The sequence below is a fragment of the Pholcus phalangioides genome, unplaced genomic scaffold (assembly GCF_987345545.1).
Source record: "Pholcus phalangioides strain wild (caught in Gottingen) unplaced genomic scaffold, Ppha-v1.0 ptg000003l_1, whole genome shotgun sequence".
Taxonomy (NCBI): Eukaryota; Metazoa; Arthropoda; class Arachnida; order Araneae; family Pholcidae; genus Pholcus; species Pholcus phalangioides.
The window spans coordinates 45,016,525-45,042,432 of record NW_028301596.1 but is presented as its reverse complement, the minus strand read 5'-3'; the positions used below and the strand labels follow the sequence as shown (position 1 = coordinate 45,042,432).

Here is a 25,908-nt window from a genome sequence, read left to right as displayed (position 1 = left end):
AACTATGGTATGGAGGGAGAAAGTTTACATTATATATATACAGTAAATATAATAACTGTAAACGAAAAATAAACATTTAGTGAGTAAAAAAATATGTATAGCCACTACAATAAATATGAATGAATTCAACGTTTGTAATTTCCGATAAATGAACTGCATCCAGAAAAATTACCGGAGGAAAAGAAAGAGGAAACACAGAAATACAGCTTTTAAACTTGCAGCTTTGTATAAGTCACACAAAATGTTCATTCAGTATACAAAATTTTTAAATAAAACTTGATATTGTACATTTTACTTATCTTCTGTTCAAATAACACTGAAAACAATAGAAGCAATGCGAAATTTATATTTATGTGTAGTGTTGTTTGTCATGTGTGATTTGTTGTGAATTCATGCAATGTAACATTGTGGTAATAGGCATTGGAAATAAGCATGCACCTAGTGAATGAGAAAAACAGGATCTCTTCTCTCAAAGGATTTTTCTTCCAATCATAATGATGTGTTACCCATTTGTATGTCTATGCAGTGAGATTTGTTGATGATAGGTGTCAAAAACTTTATGATTATTGGATAGGCCACAACTTTGAATTAGCCACAAGAGCTGAAAATTGAAAATTTTAAGAGCTACAGGGTGTTCAAGAAAAAACTGCTAGTAAGAGTTTAAGTAATATGTAACCTGCACTCTTTACTCAAACAAGTGCAAGAAACTTTTTAAAAGACTGCTGTATCAAACACTGGAGTGTGTATTGCACATTTCTTCATCAGCATAGCTAACTGAGTTCAGTGGTAGTGTGAAAAATTGCTTGCAGCAGTATGCATCAAAATGATGTTTCTCTGGAAGAGTGTTGTCACATTATCAAAGTTTACGTTTTGAAAAACAAATCATTTAAAGAAGCGAAAAGACTTTTTCATGAGAAGTTTGGTGAGCAGTGTGCGCGTCAGCTGACTCATCAGTCGGAATAGTGCAGTGGTTTTGCAATGATCACACAATATCCAGAAAAAAGGCAGTGGACCAAAAGCCAAGATTATGCCTATGAAAAGAAAAGAGGTGTAGCCCACAATTGAAGGCATAGCAAGAGAGAGGGACTGGGAGAGGTCTGTCTCCCCGTCTCGAAATGTGAATAATAACTGAAAAAAAAGGGGAAAAGTTAAAGATAACTTTTCTGTCCCGGCTCCTTTTCCACACTGCAAAGAAGGGAAAAGATGGCCAAATCCTCATATTGCTCTATCGCTTTGGTTCCCTCCCCCTGGATGCAAGCGGCCCCCCTACAAATGAAATTTCTGACTACTTGCCTGATACAATTTAAGCAAAGCAAAAGTTGTCTATCAAGACATTGTAGCAGATTTTTCACTAATTTAGAGAGAATGGAGCAATATGTATAGTTTTAGCAAAATCATGCAACCGTACCTGCTTCAATGGAAACGATTACACATTATTGCACACTTTTTTCGATGACCATCTAATTCTGCTTTGCATTTGACCACCCACACAGCCACTGATCTCTCACTTTGCGACTTTTTCCTGTGGGTCTAGGAAAAGGATAGAGTTTTCACCATGAATCTAGCATCAGTTGACGAGGTAAAGTGAAAATCTTCACATGATTGATCGATTCAGTCAGTGCATCCATGTCGAAAACAAGTTTTCATGAATATGATAAAGCTTGTTGATGTGTACTTAGAAGTTCAGTGGGGAAGGGAGGGGGGCACATTTAAAATTTATTGTAGTTTCAAGCCAAAATATGTACATTTTTGGAATTTGTAATTTTTTCGAAAACTAACTAGTAATTTTTTTGAACACTCTGTATATAAACGATTTCTTCAGTAATTAAAATTAGTTTTTAAAAAAAGGATCGGGATTGACTTGATTTGATGCATTTAGTATTCTTCTTGAAATGAATACAAAAAAAAAATACAAAAAAGATTACCTTCTCATGTTAACTTTTTTTTTTTTCGCTTCAGTTGGAAAATAACAGATTCAGCTCTTATTGATTTATTTACATGTTGAAATTTGAAACAAAATCAGTATTTGAAAAATAGGTGGTGAAATAGATGTTACTAAAAAAACAGTAATCAACACGTTTCTTTTTATTAATTTATATTATTGAATAGGTGCTATGGCTCTTGCTCGAGTTTCGACTACTATGCCAAATGCTCCTCCAGCGCCTAGCGCCTTTTCAGGAGGCCCACAGAGGGTTGCGGTTGTTTCACTTGAGGCTGAAAGAAAATCTTTTGAAACTTCAAAATCAGCTGTTGATGTCCGTACGCAGTTTCCAGAGACATGGTTGTTTGACATAGAAAATGTTGGGTGAGCTTCAGATATTCATTTTTTTAAGATACACCCCAAAAGAAAGAAGTCTTGTTTCGAGTTATTGCATAATATCTTTTGGACGCGTGATAAATTCTTCATATGCATGTGTCAAAATGTGGAGCTGGATTACAAAGATGCTCAAAGTCAGAGATAGACTGTTTTTTCTCTCTACCCTCCCACCTCAGGGAAGATTTGCTATAGTTAAGAGAGGCTGCATTCACCACCTTTACTTCAAAATATGGAACACAGATGGCAGCACTAGCAAGTACACAAAACAAGCAAAAGCTGGACAACACACATAGATTATGGCCATGCGTATACATACACTCACACAACATGTTTTCACGACTTGTTCACAAGGACATGTATATGTTTCCACATTTTCATTGGTCAAGGATTCTCCCTCACATCTTAGGATAGGGTCACTTCCCACTACGTGCGAATGGTATCTGTGATTTTTGAGTTCCATGAGCTAGGTTGAAAATTATAAGTTAATAAAATAAAAGTTTTCTTTATTTTCAAAACCAACATACCATTTAAGCACAAGTAACAGGTATGTTCACAAGCCATGCTTTTTTCAGTCTTGTTTGAGATAATTTGCAAAAATTTATAAAAACTGCAGATAATTTTTTTCGATCATGTTAGAATTGTTCAGCTATATTTAAGCACACATAGTACATGCATAAGTGATATTTAAAAATTGTGAAAGTGAGATTAAATGAAACCTTGCTAACTTGACATCCGCTAAGTCAACATGTTTATCAAGACTTTTTGGGTACTGAGTTTTTTGAGTTTCCACTGTACTAACATATTGTTTTAGTGACAATTTTTAGTTTAATATTCATTCACGTTGAAGTACAGTAGTAATTTATTTTATTTTCTACTATAGAGAGGATGGTCAGTTGACAACAAAGAAGTCGCTCCCTCATACCATAACTGAATGGCTAGGTAACGCCTTCTGCGTTAATGGAGATACAGGCTTTGGCATTTCAAGCACTGCTACTGTGAAAGGATTTCAGGCATTTTTCTTGTCGTTTACATTGCCCTACTCTGTGGTCAGGGGTGAGAAACTGCCAGTCATTGTGTCTGTTTTCAACTATCTGGATAAGTGTCTACCGGTGAGTAATTTTTCATGCATACTGTGCATAACCGAAAAATATCACATTAAAAAAACTCCAAAAATAGAAACTTTTGAAAAGAATTCTTTATTTCTTGCAAAATGCATAATTTTATTTACGAACATAAAATATGCAATCATAAATACACAAGAAAAAAATTGTAATTTGATTCACTTAATATACTTAGAAGCTTTTATGCCTTAAAATAGTTGATACATAAAGCCTTGCCAGACCACCCTGTGCACTGTATAAAACTAGGCCTGATAAGAATAAGATCTTTTGTCTTTCTGAGCTGTGATAAACCAAGTTTTTGGTTTTCCTTAGGTATTTTTTATAGATTTGTATAAAAAATTTGAGTATGATAAAAAGATATAGACAAAACACTTTGCACTGCATATAGTATGAACAGTATCTCCTTCTAAATGTTGTAAATTGTAAGTACAAAACATTATTTCCCTGGCAAATGTTCCATTTAATTGGGGGTTAAATGTCAATTGGCAACATTTTTAAAATTGTTGCTTTTTTAAAATCATATAAATTTTATATATCGCAAGCTTATACATGTGAATATATGATGTAACAATACTTGTTTATTTGTTGAAAACTTAGATCACTGTGGAATTCGCTGAAAGCGAAGAATTTACATTGCTGAGTGAATCTCCAAAAACTGAAATCTGTGTATGCGGAGGGAAGAGTGAGACCCATCGTTTTTATATTCAACCAAAGGCTCTTGGCAAAGTTAATCTCACAGTTTCTGGTAAATCCTCTGAAACTCCAGAGATTTGCGGTTCAGCTGAAGTCTCAGACGCGGTAGCAAGGGATGCAATTACAAATCCTTTGGAAGTTGAGGTAAATACTTATGTTTTCTGTGTGATCTATTTGTTGTTTGTTCGTGTAATTTTTGTGTCTTTTTTTTTTATAAAAATGTTTAGTGCCGGACTTGAACACGTGTTTGATTCAGCCACCTTGTATTTTCTTTGTTTCTGTACTATGCACAACTCTGATCTATTGTTTTAAGGGAGTTTACCATTTTTTTTATTACAGAAGAGAAGAAATTATCATATATACTCATGAAGTCAATCCTATCCCACTTGACAACTACCAAAACCCCAACACACGTCAAGGTTTTTCTCCTCAAAAACTGATCTGTATCTAAATTGAACACCTTCCTCAATTTTTGAGAGGATTTTTTAGTTAAACTTGACTTATATACATGAGTATATACAATACCTCAGTTCACTTGCATTTGCATCTCGAAAGTCTCAAATCAAAACCACAGAACGCCAACTTCAGTCAACCATCATCATGTGGTTACTGAGATGAGGTGCAACATTAATCATCTGATCACGCTGCAACAGATAGAGGGGACTATTGATCTTAATAACTCAATATAATTTAAATGTTAACATGCTTATTTACCATTCACGAGTAACATCTCTGAGCAGTTCTTATCCTAAACATATTCTAGATGTGTTTTCTCATTATCGATTTTGCATTTTTGTATATATCTTTAAAACAGTTGATCTAAGGAGGCATGCAGTTTATTTTCCTACAATTAATTCAATAAATTAATTTGCAGTTAAATCCCTCTTTTGCAGATACCTTCAGAAAAAAAAAATTCATCCATAAAATAGGAGTGATCATAAAAAAAAGCTCCCATGTAGTTCTTTATTTTTAAATACAGTAGAACCTCTCTAATCCGGATTCCTCTGGACTTAGATCTGATTCCAGATTATGGACCCAGTTTAATTTATTTTCCAAATTTTCATACTTGAAATAACAATAGGCCTCTTTGAAAATTTTGATTCATATTTTCCTTTAAAAGATAAGGAAACAATCTACATATGCATATAATAAACAGATAATTCAATTTTAAAACATGATTTCTAAATTACATGATATTACTTGTGAAAAGATTCCTTCACTTATTCTTTAAACACTTTCTGTAAGCATTGTTCGGATGCAAAAAATATGGGCTTTTTTTCTTTTGCTGAAGATCATAAGCTGTAGATTTTCCGATTCCTCATTCTTCACACAACATTCTTACTGGTGTTAAACTGTTTTAGCTTTTTTCTAGTTATTTCTAGTTTTTTCAAAAGTTCAACTTTTCTCGCTTATACTCAAAGTGTTATGTTGTCATTAGCATCTTATGCCTGTTTTGAAATTCGTTTAGATAATCACAGAAAATAATAGAGCATTGAACAAGTTCTAAAATACTAAGGTTAGCTGCACAGCACAGAGAAATTAAGAACGAGAAAAGTTTTCTCTTGGCAAAACTGACATTTCTAACTAGTCATATTCATTGAGATTGCCATCACTGCTTACACTTTCGCATAAGACCAAAAACCGTAGTGGACGCTGGCAATACATCAGGAACACGTGGTACAAAAAAGGTAGAAAATGGTAGCTGTAATAATAATAAGCTTTATTATTACATCGTTTTGGCTTCTTCTAAAAACCAAAATGGAATTTGGGTAAAGAAAAACCACATGAAAGTCCACAGTTGAGAAAAAAAAAACAGCAGAAGTGTTCAGCACGTGGGTGTCTGGATTAGTAAATTGCCTATGATGATAGACCAGAGTTTTTGTCAGTTTGAATGAATGGGTGTCTGGATTATAGAGAAGTTCTACTGTAACAACAATTTTAATAACGTAAGTTAGAGATTGTATGTAAAACTAGTAGGTAGTTTTGTACTATTTAATACAGAATTTAATTTACAGTGGAAAACAAAACAAATTATCATAGCATGCAGAAAATAAGCTGTTGGGATGTATAAGCTGAACCCCAAAAAAATGGTTCAAAATAACACGTTACCCAATAAGCAGTGGCAAGCACACACTTTAACTTGCCCTTTAATGTTGCCTGTAATGTAAAATACCTTGCCTCGCATGCATCAGGAATTATCCTGGAGTAAAAAAATGTTTTAACCATAACAAAAATAAGAATGTACAATTTTTCTAAAATAAAATTTATTACTCTTCCTTGGAGTGAAATAAAATATTTAGGGAGTTAATTTTTGGAGTTAAATAGGCTGGGACTGAATTACCTGCAAGAGTTAAAAATTAACTTTTGAAGCTATAAACGGTGTGGCTTAATTGAGGGAAAGAAATGCAGGAGAAATATTCAAACAAAGAATGTGTTCATACAGGGATTCTAACCCAATGGACTGAATGATGAAAATAGTGTCTGTGGCCATATCTGAGGGTGACTGTTCAGCAGAGGGTTCAAAATGCATACTTTAAGTAAGGTTTTTCCCAGGAAATTATAATTTGGGCCATAAAACAGGAGTTACTGCATTCGTAGGGTGATTATTAAGAGGATTTTTAGTTTACATAAAAATCGCTTTAACTTGAAATGTGCCATTGTGTCAGAGCAATCCTTTGAGCCACACTGGAGCAGATTATTTTCCGAGACTCTGTTGTTAATATTTATTCATTTAATTTTTGTAATTTTTGAGGTGAAGGGTGCTTCTAAAGCTCTTGTCCTCTGTGCAGTTATGATCCTGTATTGTATATTGTTAATTGTAATATTAATGAATTTCTGTTCTTAGGCAGAAGGCTTTCCATTTGAGCAAGTTTCTTCTTACCTGTTCTGTCCTAAAGGTAAATTTCTGATGGAAGTGTTAATTATTTATGATATAAACCTCTTTCAAACAAGAAATTTTGTTTATTTCTCATCCGGTCAACTGCTGTTTATAAATAATTGTCTTTGATTTTTCTTGAAGATCATCCTGATGGTATTTTTAAACGATCCATTCCCTATACTTTGCCCGAAGATGTTGTCGAGGATTCGGCTAGAGGCTTCTTATCAGTTACAGGTAATATATATATTTTTTAAATGTTCCTTCTCCTGTTACATTCATTTCTGCACCGAGGTAATTAAATGCCTTTAATTAAGCCATAATTAATGCTTTTAGTTGCAAAACAAGATAATCTTATGTTCTTTTTATTCACTTCGATTGAATGGATTTTGTTCCAACTCTCTAATGACTGTGAAAGCTATTTGTCTTTACAATATTTCAATTGCTGGTGTGATAGGAAGGTAAAAACAATTATTGTGCTCATCAAGACATCATTATGTATTTTTCTTTAAACCCAGTAAAGTCATTTTATTTCTCTACAAAAATAGGTGACATTATGGGTCCAACGATCAAAGGGTTAAACAGTCTTGTACGAATGCCAACAGGTTGCGGTGAACAGAATATTGTACTTTTTGCTCCGAATGTATATGTTCTTGATTATTTGAATGCTATCGGGCAAGTGGATGAAAAAGTGAAGAACAAGGCTATCAAGAATCTACAGACTGGTACGTGTCTCATAAATTATTTTCACCTAGTGATTTCTTTAGTTGTTGAATAATTGTGTATTATTTGACAAAATATATAATAGAATATATAATTGTCATACTTAATCAGTTCTAACAGCTATTGATTGAGTCGTTATCTATGACTGATACATGATCGAAAATAATTATGAGGAAACCTAAAATACATGTAACTTCTTTGTACTACTCCTAGAGACCATGGTAATATATTTTTTTAATTTTCTCATAGGCTACCAGAGAGAATTGAAGTACAAACGAGACGATTCATCTTACAGTGCTTTTGGCAGAACAGATAAAGAGGGAAGTTTATTTCTTACTGCATTTGTAGTTCGTTCATTTGCTGATGCTTCAAAATACATCAATGTTGATCAAGAGGATCTAAAGGAAAGTCAAAATTGGATATTGTCCAAGCAAAGATCAGATGGCTGTTTCCCTGAAGTTGGAAGGACGTTATCACAGTCTCTTAAGGTATATTGCTGATATGTTTGGTATTGGAATCTATAAATAGCAATTATAGCTTTAGATTTAGAATTTGCTCTATCTTGTCAAAATGGTCAAATAATCACAAGACTTTACTCATTAAAAAAGTTAATGCCTAGAAATACATGGTTTTATTCATTTTTCTGTAAGTGTGCTTGTACTAAATGCAGATGTTACAATGAATGGGATAAATTGGTTTTATACATAATAACCAATTATTATGGTAACTTATTAGTTGTTTTGGTAAGTTTGATAAATTTATCACTTTCAGCGGCAAATATAAGTGTATAATACCCAAGTGTTGTTGGTAAATTTGATAAATACTAAAAAAATTATACTTTTACCAGAGATTATGCGTAATACCTAAGCTTTGTTGTGCTAAACTTGATAAATACTGAAAAAAATTTTCACTTTTATCAGTGATCATGCATAATAACTAAGTATCAATGGTAATTTGATAAATACTTGAAATTTATTGTCTTTATCTGTTGTTATGCATAATCTCTCTGAGATGGGAAGCGGGATGTGTCCGGTCTTCAAAAGTTAAAGGTTATGCATAATATCATTGTGTAATTGGTGAATTTGATAAATATGAAAAAAAAAAATTCGAAATGAGTCTAGTACGTGTGATGAATATAGTGGGACCCCGATATAATGATAGCAAATTTTATGCATCATATCCCGATAAAGTGATATAATACATACATGAATCATCATATATATCATAGTATATCATACAGTACGTACGATTTATCATGTTTACCAATGATGTGATACTTGGGTATTGTGCATAATCGCCGCTAAAAGTGATAACTCTTTTAGTACTTATTAAATTTATCAACTACACTTCGGTGTTATGCTAATCATCAGTAAAAGTGATTTAGTATGCATACTAATCAGTTATTATGTATGATATCCAGATTTATCACATTTACCATAACTCATACATACTTGAAAAAGAAAGCTTTACGTTTGGATATTTTCTATTTGTTTTCTCATCTTATACAATAGGGAGGTGTCAAGGGAGAGAACACAACAAAGTTGCTGACAGCTTATGTGCTTTCATCTTTGTTGGCCTCTGGAATGAAAATGAAGAATGTCACTGATCTGGCAATGTCCTGTTTGGAAGGCGAAGAAAAAACCACTCCCTATCAAGCTGCTCTCTTTGCTTATACCGCAGCTCTTGCTGGTGAGGAGCAGAAAGCCCAGAAGTACTTGGATGACCTATATCTTACTGCAGATGTTGATGGTAAACTTTTGAATATTTAAAAAAACCCTGTAATTTCCATATTCCCCACATTAATTGGCTGGTTTGAACCAGATGCAGATCTAGAGCAATGTGTTGGGAAGAACAGTTTATTGTGAAGAATCACTGAATTGTCCCATATTTTACAAGATTATTTAAAATTATTTTCCCATAACATTTGGCTCTTGGGGATATGATCAACCCAATTGTCCCTCCTCTTCTGGATCATCACCTGGTTTGAACCTCGTCTGTTTCTCTAGATTTTGGGTTCTTTCTGTTTTAGGAACTATGTTCAGATAAATCTAACTTTATGCTTTTGCCAACACAAATCTTGATTAATTAAAAATTTTGGATACTAAGCAATTTTTCACTTACATTTGATAAGCTAAATTGAAACATATGTGAACTTTTATGGAAATATATACAGGGTGCTATGTAATAGCACGCACAGCATAAAAAATTAACTTTTTATATGGACACCATGTCCTCAAAAATCCAATCAGAAAGTTGTTGCCCTGCCTCTCTTGATACCAAAAAAAAAAAAAATCATTCACGTTTTTAAGTGTAATATTCGCTGAGATATTCAAATTCGAAAAATGGAGGAAAGTTTGGGGGGAAAACAGCGGGTAAACCGTTTTACCCGTTATTCGGATGCTTTTTCTAATAGGAAGCATGCCGCTAAAATCAATGGTTCGTCAGTAAAATGCTGTGCCTGTTATTACCTATGCATCCTGTATATATTTGTTGTAATTTTTGCAATCCGTAATCACATGTTAGTAAAACTGGAACAAGTCGAGTGAAAAATGAAAGAATCATTCTGTAAAATACGGTATTATAGCAAAACAATATCAAAGACGAAAATATAATGTAAAAATATCAAAATGCGAGACCAACAGCATCTTTTTTTTCAATTGCTGAACATGCAGAAAAATGTGCAAAATACAGTATCTGTATTTTATATGGGGTTGATGATAGTTTCAATTAGATCAATAAGTAATTTCTCGATTTTCATTGCTGTTATTGAATTTCTAGGCAAAACACATTTGCTACAGTGATAAACCATTATTTTATTCTTATTTGCTCATTTATCCTACATTTAATATAAATGATATCAACCATTTGGATGTATTCTGTGATCCTTAGTGAACCTCACCAGGGGTCTGTCCAGCCAAAATTTGGGTCAGTTTTCTGGACCATTTAAAAAATTCTCTGGATCTGATAAATGCACCCTTCACAAAATAGAAATTATGAAATGCCAAATTTATGATTTCATTTTCTTTTGAGATAGATTAACTGGATTATTTTGCTTTCCACAAAATTAATTATATTTCACAAAATTAATGACCCTTTTCACAAAAATAAGGTAAATTTTCTCAAAAACAAAAGAGTCTGGACAGACCCCTGCTCACTTTTAAGGGGAATGGACCAGACTCCAATATTGAAAAAGCTTGTGTGTCCCCCCGATTCTTACATACTGATACTGAATAATGCAGAGGAGTATGGTATAATCAAGGCACACTTATTCTTCTGAAAATTAAAGGTATTAACGTATTATGTTTGGGGGGGGGGGGGGAAAGGAGCAAATTAATTATGTTAATTCAAGCATGTGGCTATCAAACTGTTAGATACTCTTCCATGTGAGTAGACATTGAATTTTTTTCTGGCTTTGAATTTGTAAAAATATTGAAATAATGTTTTTTAAAATTATTTTGTTGATTTTTAACCCTCAAGTGCATGGGTAAGGAAAATGTTCAGTGAGTGCACGGGTTGGGTCTCACACAGACCCATACTGAGTTATATATTACATGAAATATTTACACGCATTCTTTTTTTAGTATCTTGATACATGTATGACTACACCATTTTAGCTACAATTTGAATATAAAAATTAACATGATTTACCATTACTGTTCTATTTCATAGTAAATTTCAAATTAACAGTTCTGGATTACTCATAACACCATGCTGAAGCAGAAACTCAATGATAAAAACAATAAAATGATTTTTTTAGTGTATGCGATAGAGATGTAAAATTCTTGGTAATAAACTTTTGGAAAATGTTCTTGAGAATATTGTCATTTAGGAGAATATTCTTGGGAAGGGCTGAAATAATAAATGATTTCATCTCATGGATTTAACTTAGAATGAATGTCGAAAACATGCTAATAAAATGCTTCCTGTTTAGGAACAAGTTTTAAAAATTAACTAATTATAAATTGATTATGTTAGTTAAAAAACTATATCTTGTTTGGTTTTCCTGCAAGTGACTGTACAGTACATTTAAGATGAAAATTGCCATTCTCAAGAGAGACAGATCAATGGGCTCTCTAACTACTGTATTCACAATAGTGACTATTCTTGTTTTCTAGATTAAGACATATTTTTGCCGCATGTCTAAAACATTCATGATTTGCTATCTGACTGTGAATTGTATTAGAATCTGCATGACTGGCAACAGTATGGTTGTCAAAGCATTTTTTTTAAATAAACAGAAGCTTGAAAAGGTTCCATTAACTTCACTCCAGAAAAAGAAAAAGAAAAATCATATTCTTGAAGCTGTATGTAAAAGAATGTAAGAAAACAAAACCAACATGGCTCTATTGAATAACTTGTAAAGAAACACAAGTGATACAGGATTTGAGTGTATGCTCATTTATGAAAATCTCCTTAGAATGAATTTGTTATAAGAATGGCATCCTTTATCAATCAACTTTGGTTTTATTTTTTGATTTGGACTTATTTCTGACGATTTATCTAATTTTAAAATAATTTTTTAAAGTTATAATCTTTAAAGGTTTCCAAAATCTTCATAATAAAAACTTTTGAAGCCTCTCACCATAACCAAGAGAATATCCTGAGAATATTCTCGAACTAAAAGTTGTCATTATAAGGTGATTATGCAAAAAATTGCTGTTCCAGGCAATGAAGACTGAATTATATTTCATAATATAAAATAAATTAGTAATTTGTTTTCATTATTTTAAAAAAAGGAATATTCCAGATGATTCTCCAATTTTTACACCTAGGAGAATATTCTCACCTCACATCTTTAATATGTGAAATAAACCTTATAATATGAAAATATAAACATTCATATGTTATATTTTTACTGCCATTTTAAAATAACCACATCAATGAAATTTTTTTTTTTGAAAACAGAAATGTTGCTCGACTGCATGGGTTGGGTCTTACAGACCTAGATACAGATAAATCTTTCAACAGTTCCGGGAAAAACAAATAGCCACGATCTCAAAGTTGTGGCACAGTCGGTAAACAAATTTAAATTCAAAATTAACAAGAACTCACCTGTCGGTGAATAAGAGAAATAAATGGAATTACATGTGGGTGGATCTCACAGATCCAACCCGTGAACTCCAGGTCTGAGCAAAGTAAATGGAGATTATGCGAGTGTATATTTGAGAAGTTTGGTGAAGTCACACAGCAAAATGTTTGAGAAGTCAATGATTTTACTCAATGATTATTTTTTTAATTACAGGTGATCAGACTTCTTGGAACAGTAAACAAGGACATAAGTCTGTTTCTGTTGAAATTGCTTCTTATGCAGTTCTCACTAATTTGATACTAGGCAAACCTTTGGTGGAAAGTTTACCGATTATCAAATGGATGAACTCAAATAGGAATTCAAGAGGCGGTTTCTCTTCTACTCAAGTATGCTATCAAATGATGCCTTTGATTTATTTTTAAATGTTATTTTATTGAATCTAAATATATTCTTCAAATATGAGATTTCATTTTTATTTCTTATTTTTACTAAAATTTTCTGCATGCTGTTAGGTCTATATTTTATTTTTTAAAAATGCAAAAATATCATGACATCTTGATAAAAGTACCATTTCATGTAAAATGATAGATTCAGCTAATAGAAAATGCAATAGAAATTTTCCTTTGAAAAAAAAAGGGGCCAATGTTTTCAGAGTCGCTTTCTTTAAGTGCAAGAATCTGAGTATCAAACTTAACAGTATGAACATTCTAAGAGCTTACCTTTTCTATCTGCAATGCGTCAGACACAGAAATGAGTTGACTAAATCACAAATGGATGGGGACACCTATGAACTCGACTTGGTTGTGTCAAGATTAAAGCTGGAGTTGGTTGTGTTACATTAGTGTAAAACAAAAAGATCTTCAATATCTCTCATTTTCTGTAGATTCTCATTTATCTAATTTTGAAGCTGTTCATTTTAGCCTTCAGCCAGTTTTTGTCCATAGCGCTCTTTAAATTTTGGGAAGAACCTGAAATGAATCAAACAATTTTTTATAGAAATCTTTGAGAAATCATGTTTCAGCTTACAAAGATTTTGGCTAACGAACATGATTTTAGAACAAACCATCTTCGTTAGCCGAGGTATCACTGTATACAAATTTCTCTCACAAAAGCAAAAAAGTATTAGAAATATCAAAAACACTGTGTGCATTGCTTAACAATTTGTGTAAATTGCTTCTCTTTTAGTAATCATTTCATTTGAAATTTGATTAACCTGTGAACACTCACGCTAACCTGACAAACACTAGGGCTCATGCTAGGCCTAGGAGGCCATTCAATTTTTCTTGAGCTGTATGCTGAGAATTATTATTTTAAAGGTTGAGGAATGTACACTGGTGTAAGAAATTAAGAGAATTTGCAGACTTGGTCGATTATCTCTAGAACTACTGTACCGATTTTAATGAAATTTGATATGTACATACATTGATACAATACAACACAAATAACCATTCAATAATTGTGATACACACGCATGATCGTGCGTAACACTCGTTGGAGTCGGAAGGTATGAAACAGCGGTTGCAGAATAAACAAAAAAATGGGTTAATAGGGGGTATGGTCCCCTCTTACAGATATACAGGTCTCGCAGCGGGATTTCGTACTTGAAATAAGGCAGTTTATCATTTCCTGTGGCAATTGGTCCCACTCGTTCAACAATGCTGTTTTCATTCCCTGGATGGTTCCCGGAGTGGGGTTGCAAGTTGCAATTGCTCTCCCAGAGCGTCCCAGACATGCTCTATAGGGTTAAGGTCTGGAGATCTGGCTGGCCAATCCATCCGGCGAATATCCTCACTCTCTAGAAAATCGTCGAGTCGAAGAGCTCTATGTGGCCTCACATTATTGTCCATTAAAATGAACGATAACGTGGGGCCAACTGCACCCCTGAAATAGCGAACATAGGGCTCCAAGACCTCATCCCTATACCTCACACCAGTCACAGTGCCTCTTTCAAAGACATGGAGAGGTGTGCGGCCATCCAACATGATGCCTGCCCAGACCATTAAACCTCCTCCGCCATAATGGTCAATTTTGCGGACATTGGAGGGTAGGTAGCGGGTCCCTGGTTCTCTCCATATGAGCGTACGGCGAGAATCGGTGCTTAGGCTGAACCGGGGCTCATCAGTGAAGAGAACGGTCGCCCATCGATCCATACTCCAATCTCTATGCTCTCTGCACCATGATAAACAGATTCTCCTGCCCGTAGAAGTGAGCGGGACGCAAACAGCAGGTCTTCTTGCAAACAACCCTCTCTCATGAAGTCTTTTGGAAACAGTCACCCTTGATGCACGGGTTCCTGTGGCTGCATACAAGTCACAAGAGAGCTGAGAAGCTGTAGCACTCCTGTTACGCCTCGCTATAACCGACAAATGGCGATCTTCTCTGGCCGTCGTGGCTCTTGGACGACCTTGCCCAGGCTTTCTCTCGATGGATCCGGTATCCTGGAACTGTTTCCATAAGTTACACACGACGCTGGGCGTTAAATTGAACTCTCTACAAATCTGGACTTGAGATTGGCCTGCTTCTAGCCTCCCCACAATTCGCCACCTCATTCCATCATCTAAACGTTGGGGGTTACTCATTTTTACTGTTACAATTTGAAATTAACCGATTGCTGCAAAATAACACCAAGAAATTGCAACGTCCCTTATGGGAGTTGCTTGCCTGGTTCGAAATATCCAGTAATTGTAGTGGCAAACGACAAGTGGAAAATTATTACAAATAAACTTTCGCCTGAAAATATCATTTATTAAGTTCGAATGTATAAGTTAGACAATTTTAACAGTAGATTAATTAAACATAGAGCCCTCTATTTGACATTGACAGAAAGATACGGTCTCACCAGTTTATGGTCATCAATAGTCAATCTTCTATGCCGATCGGACATCCGATATTGATAGTCACTTCGGCGTAGTGTATCCCCGTAAGTATCAGTGGAGGTCTCTCGGTTGAGAGCCGGATCGCTTCGATCAACTCCACGGGGGGCCTTCTCGGTTGAGAGTCGGATCTATTCCAGCAGTGGCCTCTCGGTTGAGGGCCGGACCACCTCGATCAGCTCCAGAGGGCCTCTCGGTTGAGGGCCGGACCACTTTGATCAGCTCCAAGGGGCCTCTCGGTTGAGAGCCGGATCTCCAAGATGTTACTTACTGCACGTAGCCTTGACAAGGCCAGCTGCTACGTTACTTTCCGTCTATCATCAGCAATGAAGTATTTCGACTATGAAGATAAATTAACGCTTTCGATTCCGGACCTACCGGGAAACAAATTCAGATACTATAAACTATTTCATTTTAAATAACTATTAGCTTATTTTCCCAGCCTAAGGCCAAATGATACGGTAGCAAGACGGAGAACCGTCCAACTAGAGGGCTTCAGTTGAATGAACAAAACAAAGGATGAGCGCGATGTGAGAGACAAAGAGGGAGGGATTTATACTCCCATTTCATAAAAAGTTTAGGACCACATGTCCTCGCAAGGCCTTTTCGCCTCAACAAAAATATCTGATTTACATACTCATGCGTCACTAAATAATAAACATTACAAATAAATTATTACATCGGAATCTGGCAACATGACACAATCCGGAGAGCTGATCAGACTCTCCCGACTATGTAAACAATAACCAAACAGGACAAAAAGAAATGAAATGTTCTGACGGAGGTCTGCAGCCCCCCGCCGAAAACAAGTGAGTACAACTCTATGTTTTCCATACAACGAGACTTGTAATAACTCCCCCGGGAGGTTCATTAATAAAAATAAAAATATCTTACCGGACAAACCCTTAAGTTACTTACAGAAACCTTAAGTTACTCCAACTATACAGAATTTGAACCAGACTCCTCCACGAAAATAGCGACATCGTCGTCATAAGGGAAATTAATTTATATGGGGCATCAGTAGCCCGACCTCTGGCCCGTTCTCGTTCGACAGCTGAAAGACCCCATCCTCCGACTGCCGAACTAAGCGAACATTCTGGCTCTTACCGGTTTGCCAGCGGGTCCTCGGGTGGTTTCCGGTAACTGAGAGGTCCCTGGGGTCTAAAATAAGAAGGAATTCCCCACATAACGACAAGATCACCATTAACGTACAGGGATCGGATCCTGATACGTTACAAAATTCGCCGAGGTGTGCTAGCGAACGAAATGCGTCTTAACTTACGCGCGCTTATAAAGCCTGTTTCTCTACTGGCTCCGCCTACACACACATGTACGCTTATGTATTTGACGTACAAGATTTGCATTTTTGTCTAGAAGCAGTGGTTTCACATTCAGTTCAGTTCTTTTCATGAAATTCGATAAAATATGCAAATTCTTGTAATTTATTTCACCAGTGTAGGTTATAAAAACATCAATCAAGGCTTTCATATTCACAAAAGTACAAAAACATAAAAATAAGATAAACAACCTCATCTTTTTTTAACACTCTAACCATGGCCCCCACATCCTGGAGCAGGACCTTTTGGCTGGGATCTTTTGCAGACCCCCCATCCCCTGGTCAGATTTTTCACGGGCCCTTGTATAGTTAATTCATAGCATGAAAAAGCAAAAAATTATGAAAAGTGTCCCGAGCCCTGTTAGCCCTGCCCTTATGGGGGGGGGGCATGATTTCAACAGATTAGTGTCGTATTAATCAGATTCCATTGCAACACAAGATGATTAGTGGTGATCTAGATCTATCTGTTGTTGGAAAATTTTTCTTCATCTTCATTAATCAGTTCTTCATCAATGGATACTTCTTTCAGTAATGTCTGTAATTTTTTTATGGCTTGTTCATTTAATTGTTAAATGATGAGCTATTTGGACTGCATAAGCAACAATCCCAACATGTGCTAAAATGAAATATTGATGTTCGTGCTGGACCTATGTGACCCGAGGAATACATTTTTTTAGCCCATAGAGGGGCAAAACTTTCTGAAAAACTACTCATTTTATTGAGGGGATCGTCAACTCAGCTACTATAGAGATGATAAATTTTACTTTAAAGGTTTTTTAATGGTCTGTAAGGCCTGGTTTGAGTGCTTGCTAGTTAATAATTATATTAGCGTATTGATTATTATAAAATTGGTGAAATACATGCATTTTTACTTGATATGAATTGATATTCATTTAATAATTTTTTTTAAAGTATGCACAGGTTATAGGAAAATATATCAGAGATTAAGAAATTTGAGGTGAAATAGTTCGATAAATTGATTTCTTTTTTTGCCATATCATTAATTTGAATTCCTGAAAAGTTGTATTTCAATGTCATTTCAGGATACTGTTCTGGGATTAGAAGCACTCAGCAAATTTGCACCGCTCATGACTAAGAATCCACTTGATATCAATGTAAAACTGTCTGGAAGTCTGGAAGCGGAGGAATCTGTAACCAACGACGACAGACTTCTCTTGAAAGAACACAAACTTTCTTCCGTACCCGGTGAAGTTCAAGTGGAAGCTTCTGGTTCTGGATGCAGCATGGTGCAGGTAAGGATTGTCTAAAATATATTTATAAAAAAGAAGCTGTACATAGAATTGTATTGATACAAGCGAACAGGCGATACATTTGAAACTTGATAAGACAAACTCGCTGAACACAAATTTTTGCTTCATACAAATCAAGTTCTTGAACCCCGTGGGGGCAGGGGAGTAGCCAGAAATTTCGTTCGGAGGGGACCACTTTCATTTTGGGGGGGGGACCAAAGTGACAGAACAATGGATTTGGCCATCTTTTTCCCTTTTTTCGGTCATTTTCTCACATTTCAGGGGGGGGGGGCCAGACCCCCAAGTCCCCCCCCCCCTCGCTACGCCCTTGCCGTGGGGGATGATTGTTGAAAAATTATACAGTTTTTTTGATGCTCATTATAAAGACCCTCCTTTATTCCACGGATAACAGATGTTACATTGGGAGATTGTTATGTCAAACATTTAAAAAATGATAAAGTTTAGCTTTTCCAGGAAATTGTATATTGTATTGGCAAAATAAAAAAAAAATATTTTTGTTATAATGTTGAAATGAAAATGTATCTGGCTGGAACAAAAATCAAATATAAAGTGGGAGGTGTCTGCTAACAGGAAGTGCCCGTTGTGGAGGTTTTACTGTATATGTCCCATTGTTGGCCTCTGGTTGGGTGATTTCAATATAGGAAATGAATCATAAGTTATCACATAATTATTGTTCAGAAGCCTATTCACCTACCACACAAAATGTAGGTTTGGTAGCCTACAAGATTATTCTTCATAAGAAAAAGATCAGCAAAAAGTTTCTTCAGTTGAAAAATTAAATAAAATTTCTTTAATTTTTGAAGTAAGCATTCTCCTGCAACTTGTAGGACGAGTGCTGCAGGTTGGACATCCCTGGTGTAGACAATGAGCAAGAATACACAGAGAACTGGAAATTGTTATTTTATTTACATTTTTTTATTATTATTTGCAGGCTACTCTTAAATGCAATACAAAAACAGCTCATAAGAAGGAGCATTTCAGTCTCGAAGTGAAGCCGACGAAAGTTTCTGAAAATAGCTGCAATAAAATAATGATCAATTTGTGCACAAGGTATGTCTCATTACTGTATTTCTACGGTGGAAATTTGGCAAAAATAAATTAGAAGACATTGTTCAGTTATGTTCATTAATTTAAAAATTTTGCTAAAACACACAAAATTGCATGTTGTAACAGGTTTATGTACTGTAATTTTCTGCTTATAATCTAATGTATATACATAATATGCTGTATATAATCTGGGCACGCGAATTTTTGCTGCTTGTGGGAAAAAAAAATTGTCCTATAATCAGCGTTATGAGATCATTTTCCTATTAAGACTTTTAATCAGTCATAGAATCACTTTTTCTTTTGCTTCCTTTTTCTGATTCACTGCCTGCTTAACTTCTTACCTTATAGATATGAGTAAAAAATTCAAAATTTTTTCTACGAGAACATGGCAAAAAAATCCCTTCAAATTCCTAAGATTTCATTATTCATGAATTGAGTTTGTACATGTGGATCATAAATTCCACTGCAAACTATGCAATGATATTTTTTTCTCAAATCAGTAAAATTTGCATCTGAGGATTATAAGAACGAAAGTTTAGTTTTTCTAATGTATTTTTTCCCTACAGTTACTTACCCGAAAAGAAGAAATCAAACATGGCTCTCATAGAAATGAAGATGGTTTCTGGTTTCATCCCAGACATGGAATCACTTGAAAGAGTAAGTTCACAATGTTATTTCCTCGATACTGAGTAACAAACTTAGCTCTAAGTTTGTTTTTATACAAATCATTTTATTTTTGATGAGATAGGGTAGGTTGTTTCATGGGTGGAGTGGATGAGAACTTGAAAGCGTCGATTATGTTGACATCAAATTTTGTGTTTTGACTGGCATTTGATCATCGCTGCACAGATATCTTCAGTGCAAGTGAAAGCATGCAAAGGGGTGACATGATTCAGTATACTCAGAGCCGGTCTCCCATTTCAAAAGTCTTTCCACAGAGAGCAAGCAGTCCTACAACATGATACTGACATAACATGAAAATTCAAATTTGCTAAAAATTCTGCAGAGGAATGTGTACAAGGTGCATGTTCGGTTTAATAGTAGTGTATTCAGAGGAGCGTACACCATGTGCCTGGTACCCAAACCAGAAGACCTATCAACACCAATAAGGTACAGTTGAATTTTACTCAATGGGGACTTAATTTGTACCAATACCATGCTTTATCTGTGTCCCACACTTCCTGAGATATACATAAAACAATTTCATTAAGTGTACCACAAGCAGAGGTGGATTTTGTGGTTTTGCCACCTGTGGGGCTACACAAATTTTGCTGCCCTTCTCCCATTCTACTAACATTCTTGACCACTCATTCCTCAAATTTGCCACCTCTCTGAACTTGGCACCCTGGGTTATAGCCTTCCTGTAAATACGCTTCTCTGACCATATGATGTAGATCATAGTTTCCCAACCCATTGCCTCCTTCAGAATTTTTTTCTCTCATCACTCCCCCAACACAATCTAACCCATAGGATCCTATGTTATACCCGTAGCTTCTACTGCCCCCTGGAACTTTCCATTGCCCCCAAGGGGGATTAACTCCCACATTGGGAATCACTGATGTAGATGAATAAACTGAGCTAGTCATTCACAGCTCTCAGAAGCAATCACATTGCCTACTTGCATGCTTTCACCTGCACTAAAGATTTACCCCTCAATTGGGGGCGAAGCATCTGAAATGAAAGGGACTCAACCACTGCATGAAAGCTAAGAATAAATCTGTGGTCTCTCATCTACTTTGTTGACCACGAGATAATTTTGTTTTGAGAAAAATTACCATACCTGATAACTAATGCAAATCATTGTGATGACATTCATTGTTAATTTTATCTGGCCTTTCTTTCTTGCTTTAGCTCCGCAGTGATAGGATAATTGAACTGAAGCGATATGAAATGGTCAACAATAAGCTTGCTCTATATTTCGATGAAGTGAGTAACACATGTTTGCTTTACTTTTCAATATTTTCTCCCTTATGATAGTTGATATTACCATCCACTGTATTACATCTCTGCCTCACATCTTTTTTAAAATTGATTGCAAATTTAATTTTTTTTCAGCTGACGAATGAAAAGAAATGCTTTTCTTTCTTCCTCGAACGAGTGAATGAAGTGGACGATATGAAACCTGCTACAGCTAAAGTCTATGACTATTATGCCACAGGTAAGTGACCCAAACTTGAATGACAAGTGAACATTCACCAATTCATTGTACATCAATGATAAATCAGCCATAGTTATACAATGGTTTTTTTTTGTACAGGGTGGGCAAAAAGTCTTTGACACATTTTAAAAGTTAATAAAAACTCAACGAATTGACATAAAAAGATGCAGTTTGCACTGAAATACTTATGATATTGCAGTTTTTTTTTTGATAAACTAAAAAATAGTCTAAAATTTCACTTGCAGATAGTGCTGTATTACTAAAAACTTTATATATATATGGTAAAAAGGACCCAATTATTGCCTACGTTCCTTATATCGCCTACCACGGTTTCTTCTTGATTAATGCTGGTAGCTGGTGCCTGTCATGCTGGAGGCCTGTCATGTTTGAGAGTTAGGTTGTTCCCAATATTGCCCACTTGAGTGTTCCCATTATCGCCCTAAGTGATATTACAAACACTTTCGAAGTAGTTTTTTTTTTCAGATGTCCATAGAAAGGCGTGGAACAAGATTAAAATAAAACAAATGTAATAGCGGTAAAAAATAAAGAGATGGGACTATTGAAAGCATCGGAAGCTTTTCAAGTACCTGGATCTACGTAAAAAGACTATGTAAAAAAACCTGAGGATGAACTTAAAAAATTACTTGATGTGCCACTAGGACGAAGGCCTTTTCGATTGATCTTCTCCTTATGTAGAAGATCAATTTGTTGAGTATTATTTACAAATGGATAAAACTTATTATGGACTTACAGCCAAGGATGTAAAAAGGATGGAATTTCAACTTGCCATTAGAAATAATTAACCACCCATTTTCTGAATAAAAAAAGTTCAGGTAGGAAATGCCTCCCTTTTTTTTTTCAACAGATACCCTTGTCTCTGGAAAAGAAGAACAAAGGGAAAAGCACTATCACTTGAAAGTTGTTCAACTTCTGGCAATAGACTGGCAAAAAACATCAGGCAAAGCTGTAAAGGAACTAGTTCCGAAAAAACGTAAATCGGAAAAATGAAAAGAAGAAGAATCACTTCAGAAGATGAAGAACCTCCATATGTGTCAACTGATGACAACGACAGCAGTTGTGCCGAAGAAGATAATGATGCCTAATGCTCAATTTGTGGAGGACTTTACTCAAACGATTGTTATGGAGAAACGTGGTTAAAATGTTTGATATGTAACAAATGGTCCCACGAAAAATGCGATAAGAGGAAATTAAAGAGAAAACAAAACATTATGTTTGTGTAGAATGCTTCTAAGTTTTTTTTTGATGTTGTATTTAGGAAACTGTTAAAAGGGTACATTAAGTATATTTCTAAAAGTACAAAAAACTGTCTTGTATTACTTTCGATTTTGTTATGTCCTAATTTTCATGTTTAATAAAGAAAGTATAATCATAATATAAATTAAATTTTATTTCAACCCATTTTAGATGTAGGCGATATTAGGAACACTTTTTTTTTAATAGGAAAATTCACAGGTCGTGAAAACAAATTTTTTTGGGTGTGTTAAAATTATCTGTTAGAGTTGTAATTCAGTTTATTTTTAAATAACAGTCTTGACAATAGAATAGAAAAATTTTTACACAAATTGCGCATGAATTAGTCCTGTAATTAAAATAATGGCTTAAGTGGGCAATATTTGGGCCCCCATACCCTAACTCATAAAATGTGACACAAACAGTGCATAATTTATGTTTATTAGGATTTTTGTTACTTAAAATAATCACATTTCAATATGCAGGGGTATGTCCAGATTTTTTTTATAGGGTCCTGTTTTTGTGAAAATTTTCCTTATTTTTGTGAAAAGGGTTATTAATTTCGCAAAAAAATAAGTAATTTTGTGGGAAGCAAAATAATGTAGTTAATTTAATCACAAAAGAAATGAGACAAAATGTTTTTACGGTTTCACTAATTTGTATTTTATGAAAGGTCCATTTTTCAGATCTGGAATTTTGTGAAGGTTCCAGAAAACAGACCCAAATTTTGGCTTTACAGACCACAGATATTAGCACCATTTGTAGCTTGGTCTGCATTTGAAGGATGTTGAACTTCAATCGACTAACTACTAATATCTATTGTGGTGTAAAGTCGCGATCACTTCAGAATCTTGACTTCAACCCCCACAATTTTGGTTGCATGTGAGATGTAAATTTGCGACATCCTTACAAGAAGTGATCACTAAGTGGGTTAGATCTTTAGACGAAGGTGGCTGTAGCAGGGGTGTCCATCTCGACAAATTCATCGGGTCAGAGAATTCCTGATTGAGTGAATCCCACACAATTTTTTTTCGATGTGGAGGAGCTCTGTCATGCAGCCAGCTGCTTAACTCAACCCAGATATTGCAACTTTCCTCGATTTAACAAACAAAAATGGTGGTTTTATCTGATTTGATATGCTTGACAGTACATGTGTCACTATAAATTCCTGGAGACTGGCAAAACCTAGGTTTTGCTATGGCAAGTTGATTACAAGCCTGGAAAAGGCTTGTAAATATTTTCATTTTAGACTTTTAACATCTCAAAGCCTATTTTATTAAATTTTTATAATAATTTAATAATTATAATCAATAAATAATTATAATTATTAATTAACTAATAAGTATCAGGAACTAAGCTGTTAAAGATGGTTGATTGGTTCATTAAAAACGGACTTTGACTTGGTTATCATCATCATTTCATCTTTGACAAAGTCAGAGATGAAAACATTTGCAAGCATTTTTCCAACCTTTACTAACTTGCAGTGGTAAAGTTTTACGTCTTTGGACTTCGTAGCATAGGTACGTATAAGTAATACAGTCAATACCAGACAAAACATTAAAAAATAAATAAAAAAGGGGAAATGGCAGATGGATAGATTTGGTTGGTTAGATGGATAGATTTCGCTACTTTGACATCTTCCACAATAGATATAATGCTGGGAGGATTAGACATAGATAGTTCTACATGTTGTCATAAATGGTCAAGTTATGAAAATGTGAGGGAATTTTAATGTCCAACGTTTCTAAAAAAAAAGAAAGAAAAGTTTTCTTATATTGGTGACATTGCTAAGATGTCATTCTAGTTCACCAAACACCAACTTTGGCAATATTGCTATATTGCAATTTACTGCCATTAATGATATGTGTTGGAATTGAAGGCACTGTCTATCAATGGTCGCCCCAAGTCCGTTAAATGCCATTCTGGCACCTTTCCATAATTTTAGTGTGAAAATTCTAATCAGGACGATTTTTCCCCCTAAGGTGTCGTTTTAGATGCCAAGGTTTTTAAGATTGGTGGAAGCGCCTGGAGTCATTTAAACTTCTAAAGTCATTTCTAAAGGGTATCACAAATATTAAACATTTACATATCCCAAATACAGAGGAAATCCTTTATAATGATAATCGTCTATATGATAATTTTCTTTGTTATTGATGCATTTTTCATAGTGTTAATATATTCCGTTTATAATGGAACGTTTCCCTGATCTCTTGAGTAACCATTATACAGGTGTTTCACTGCATACTACTAGGCTTTTCTTACATCACGATCTATTTTATCCTAGTCTTACATCACTAACTTTATTTATTTTCCCTCATTACAGAAAAGATGCAAGAAGCATCATACGAAATCACAGGCTGTTAAAATAAGATGTTTCTGCAACGTTCTCGAAAGCGGGTATTCGATCTGGTATCAACTACTTGTGCATGTAAATGTTCGTACATACGAATGTACTCGAGCACAATCTCGGACAAGCTACAAACTTTCTAATGATTCATGTTTTTATTTTTTATTTCCTCTTTGAACGAACAAAACACCCAGCACAGTTTGGAAATCACATAAATTGGAAGTAGTTACAATTCTGTTTTTACTTTATGAATGTTGTAATTCATGTTTTATGTTTGCGAGATCATATTGGAATCACATTGGTAATCCATCTTTCAACATTTTGAAGTTTTTGTTCAGTAATATTATAATAAATGTTAATTGGTATTTTTGTACAGAAGGATTCACTGTTGATTGTGGGATGGAACTTTTTGGACGAAGTTGAATTTGTTTGTGTAAGCGTGTGTGCGTACACTCTTCAGGTTGTTAAATTTTGTTTTTTTTTCGAATAAAGTTTTTTCTCTAAAAATTAAACTATCGAACCAAATTATTTTACTGAGCTTGTTGAAATTCCTTATTAAATTTGAAGTTACCTGTTGGCATATTTGAGTACTATCATCTACTTTTTGTGTACCTGTTAGTTTTGTTTAGAAAATGTCTCGTCTTGTCGTCGATAGATGGCAGCGGCAGCAAACGCCGTGTGAATTCGCATGAATCGTCACCCGGTTCTCCTAACGTTGATGATCATTACAAGCGCGAAATTCAATTCTTTTTCTGTCCCTTAACCCTCTGCGTTCTCCAACCATTTTACAGCTGCGGTGATGGGCGAAACAATTCGGGGACCGACGAAAATAAATATACAGGAGAAATAGTTTGCGGACCGGCAAAA

The 25,908-nt window shown here is 34.8% G+C and overlaps 1 protein-coding gene across 2 annotated transcripts in view; it reads left to right on the top strand.

Annotated features, from left to right (window-relative positions):
- The window catches only part of LOC149088668 (ovostatin-like), an 80,417-nt gene extending 54,864 nt beyond the window's left edge, over nucleotides 1-25,553 (top strand). For both annotated transcript variants that reach the window (XM_089248683.1, XM_089248689.1), the window contains exons 19-33: nucleotides 2,110-2,305; nucleotides 3,198-3,426; nucleotides 4,036-4,275; nucleotides 6,977-7,028; nucleotides 7,151-7,243; nucleotides 7,555-7,731; nucleotides 7,979-8,217; nucleotides 9,241-9,478; nucleotides 12,972-13,144; nucleotides 18,011-18,220; nucleotides 19,170-19,288; nucleotides 19,852-19,942; nucleotides 21,137-21,211; nucleotides 21,341-21,443; nucleotides 25,018-25,553. In XM_089248683.1, coding sequence (XP_089104809.1) covers nucleotides 2,110-2,305; nucleotides 3,198-3,426; nucleotides 4,036-4,275; nucleotides 6,977-7,028; nucleotides 7,151-7,243; nucleotides 7,555-7,731; nucleotides 7,979-8,217; nucleotides 9,241-9,478; nucleotides 12,972-13,144; nucleotides 18,011-18,220; nucleotides 19,170-19,288; nucleotides 19,852-19,942; nucleotides 21,137-21,211; nucleotides 21,341-21,443; nucleotides 25,018-25,058 — 2,276 coding nt within the window. In that variant the 3' untranslated portion in view covers nucleotides 25,059-25,553. The remainder of the gene's footprint in view (nucleotides 1-2,109; nucleotides 2,306-3,197; nucleotides 3,427-4,035; nucleotides 4,276-6,976; nucleotides 7,029-7,150; nucleotides 7,244-7,554; nucleotides 7,732-7,978; nucleotides 8,218-9,240; nucleotides 9,479-12,971; nucleotides 13,145-18,010; nucleotides 18,221-19,169; nucleotides 19,289-19,851; nucleotides 19,943-21,136; nucleotides 21,212-21,340; nucleotides 21,444-25,017) is intronic.
- Nucleotides 25,554-25,908: the final 355 nt, after the last annotated feature.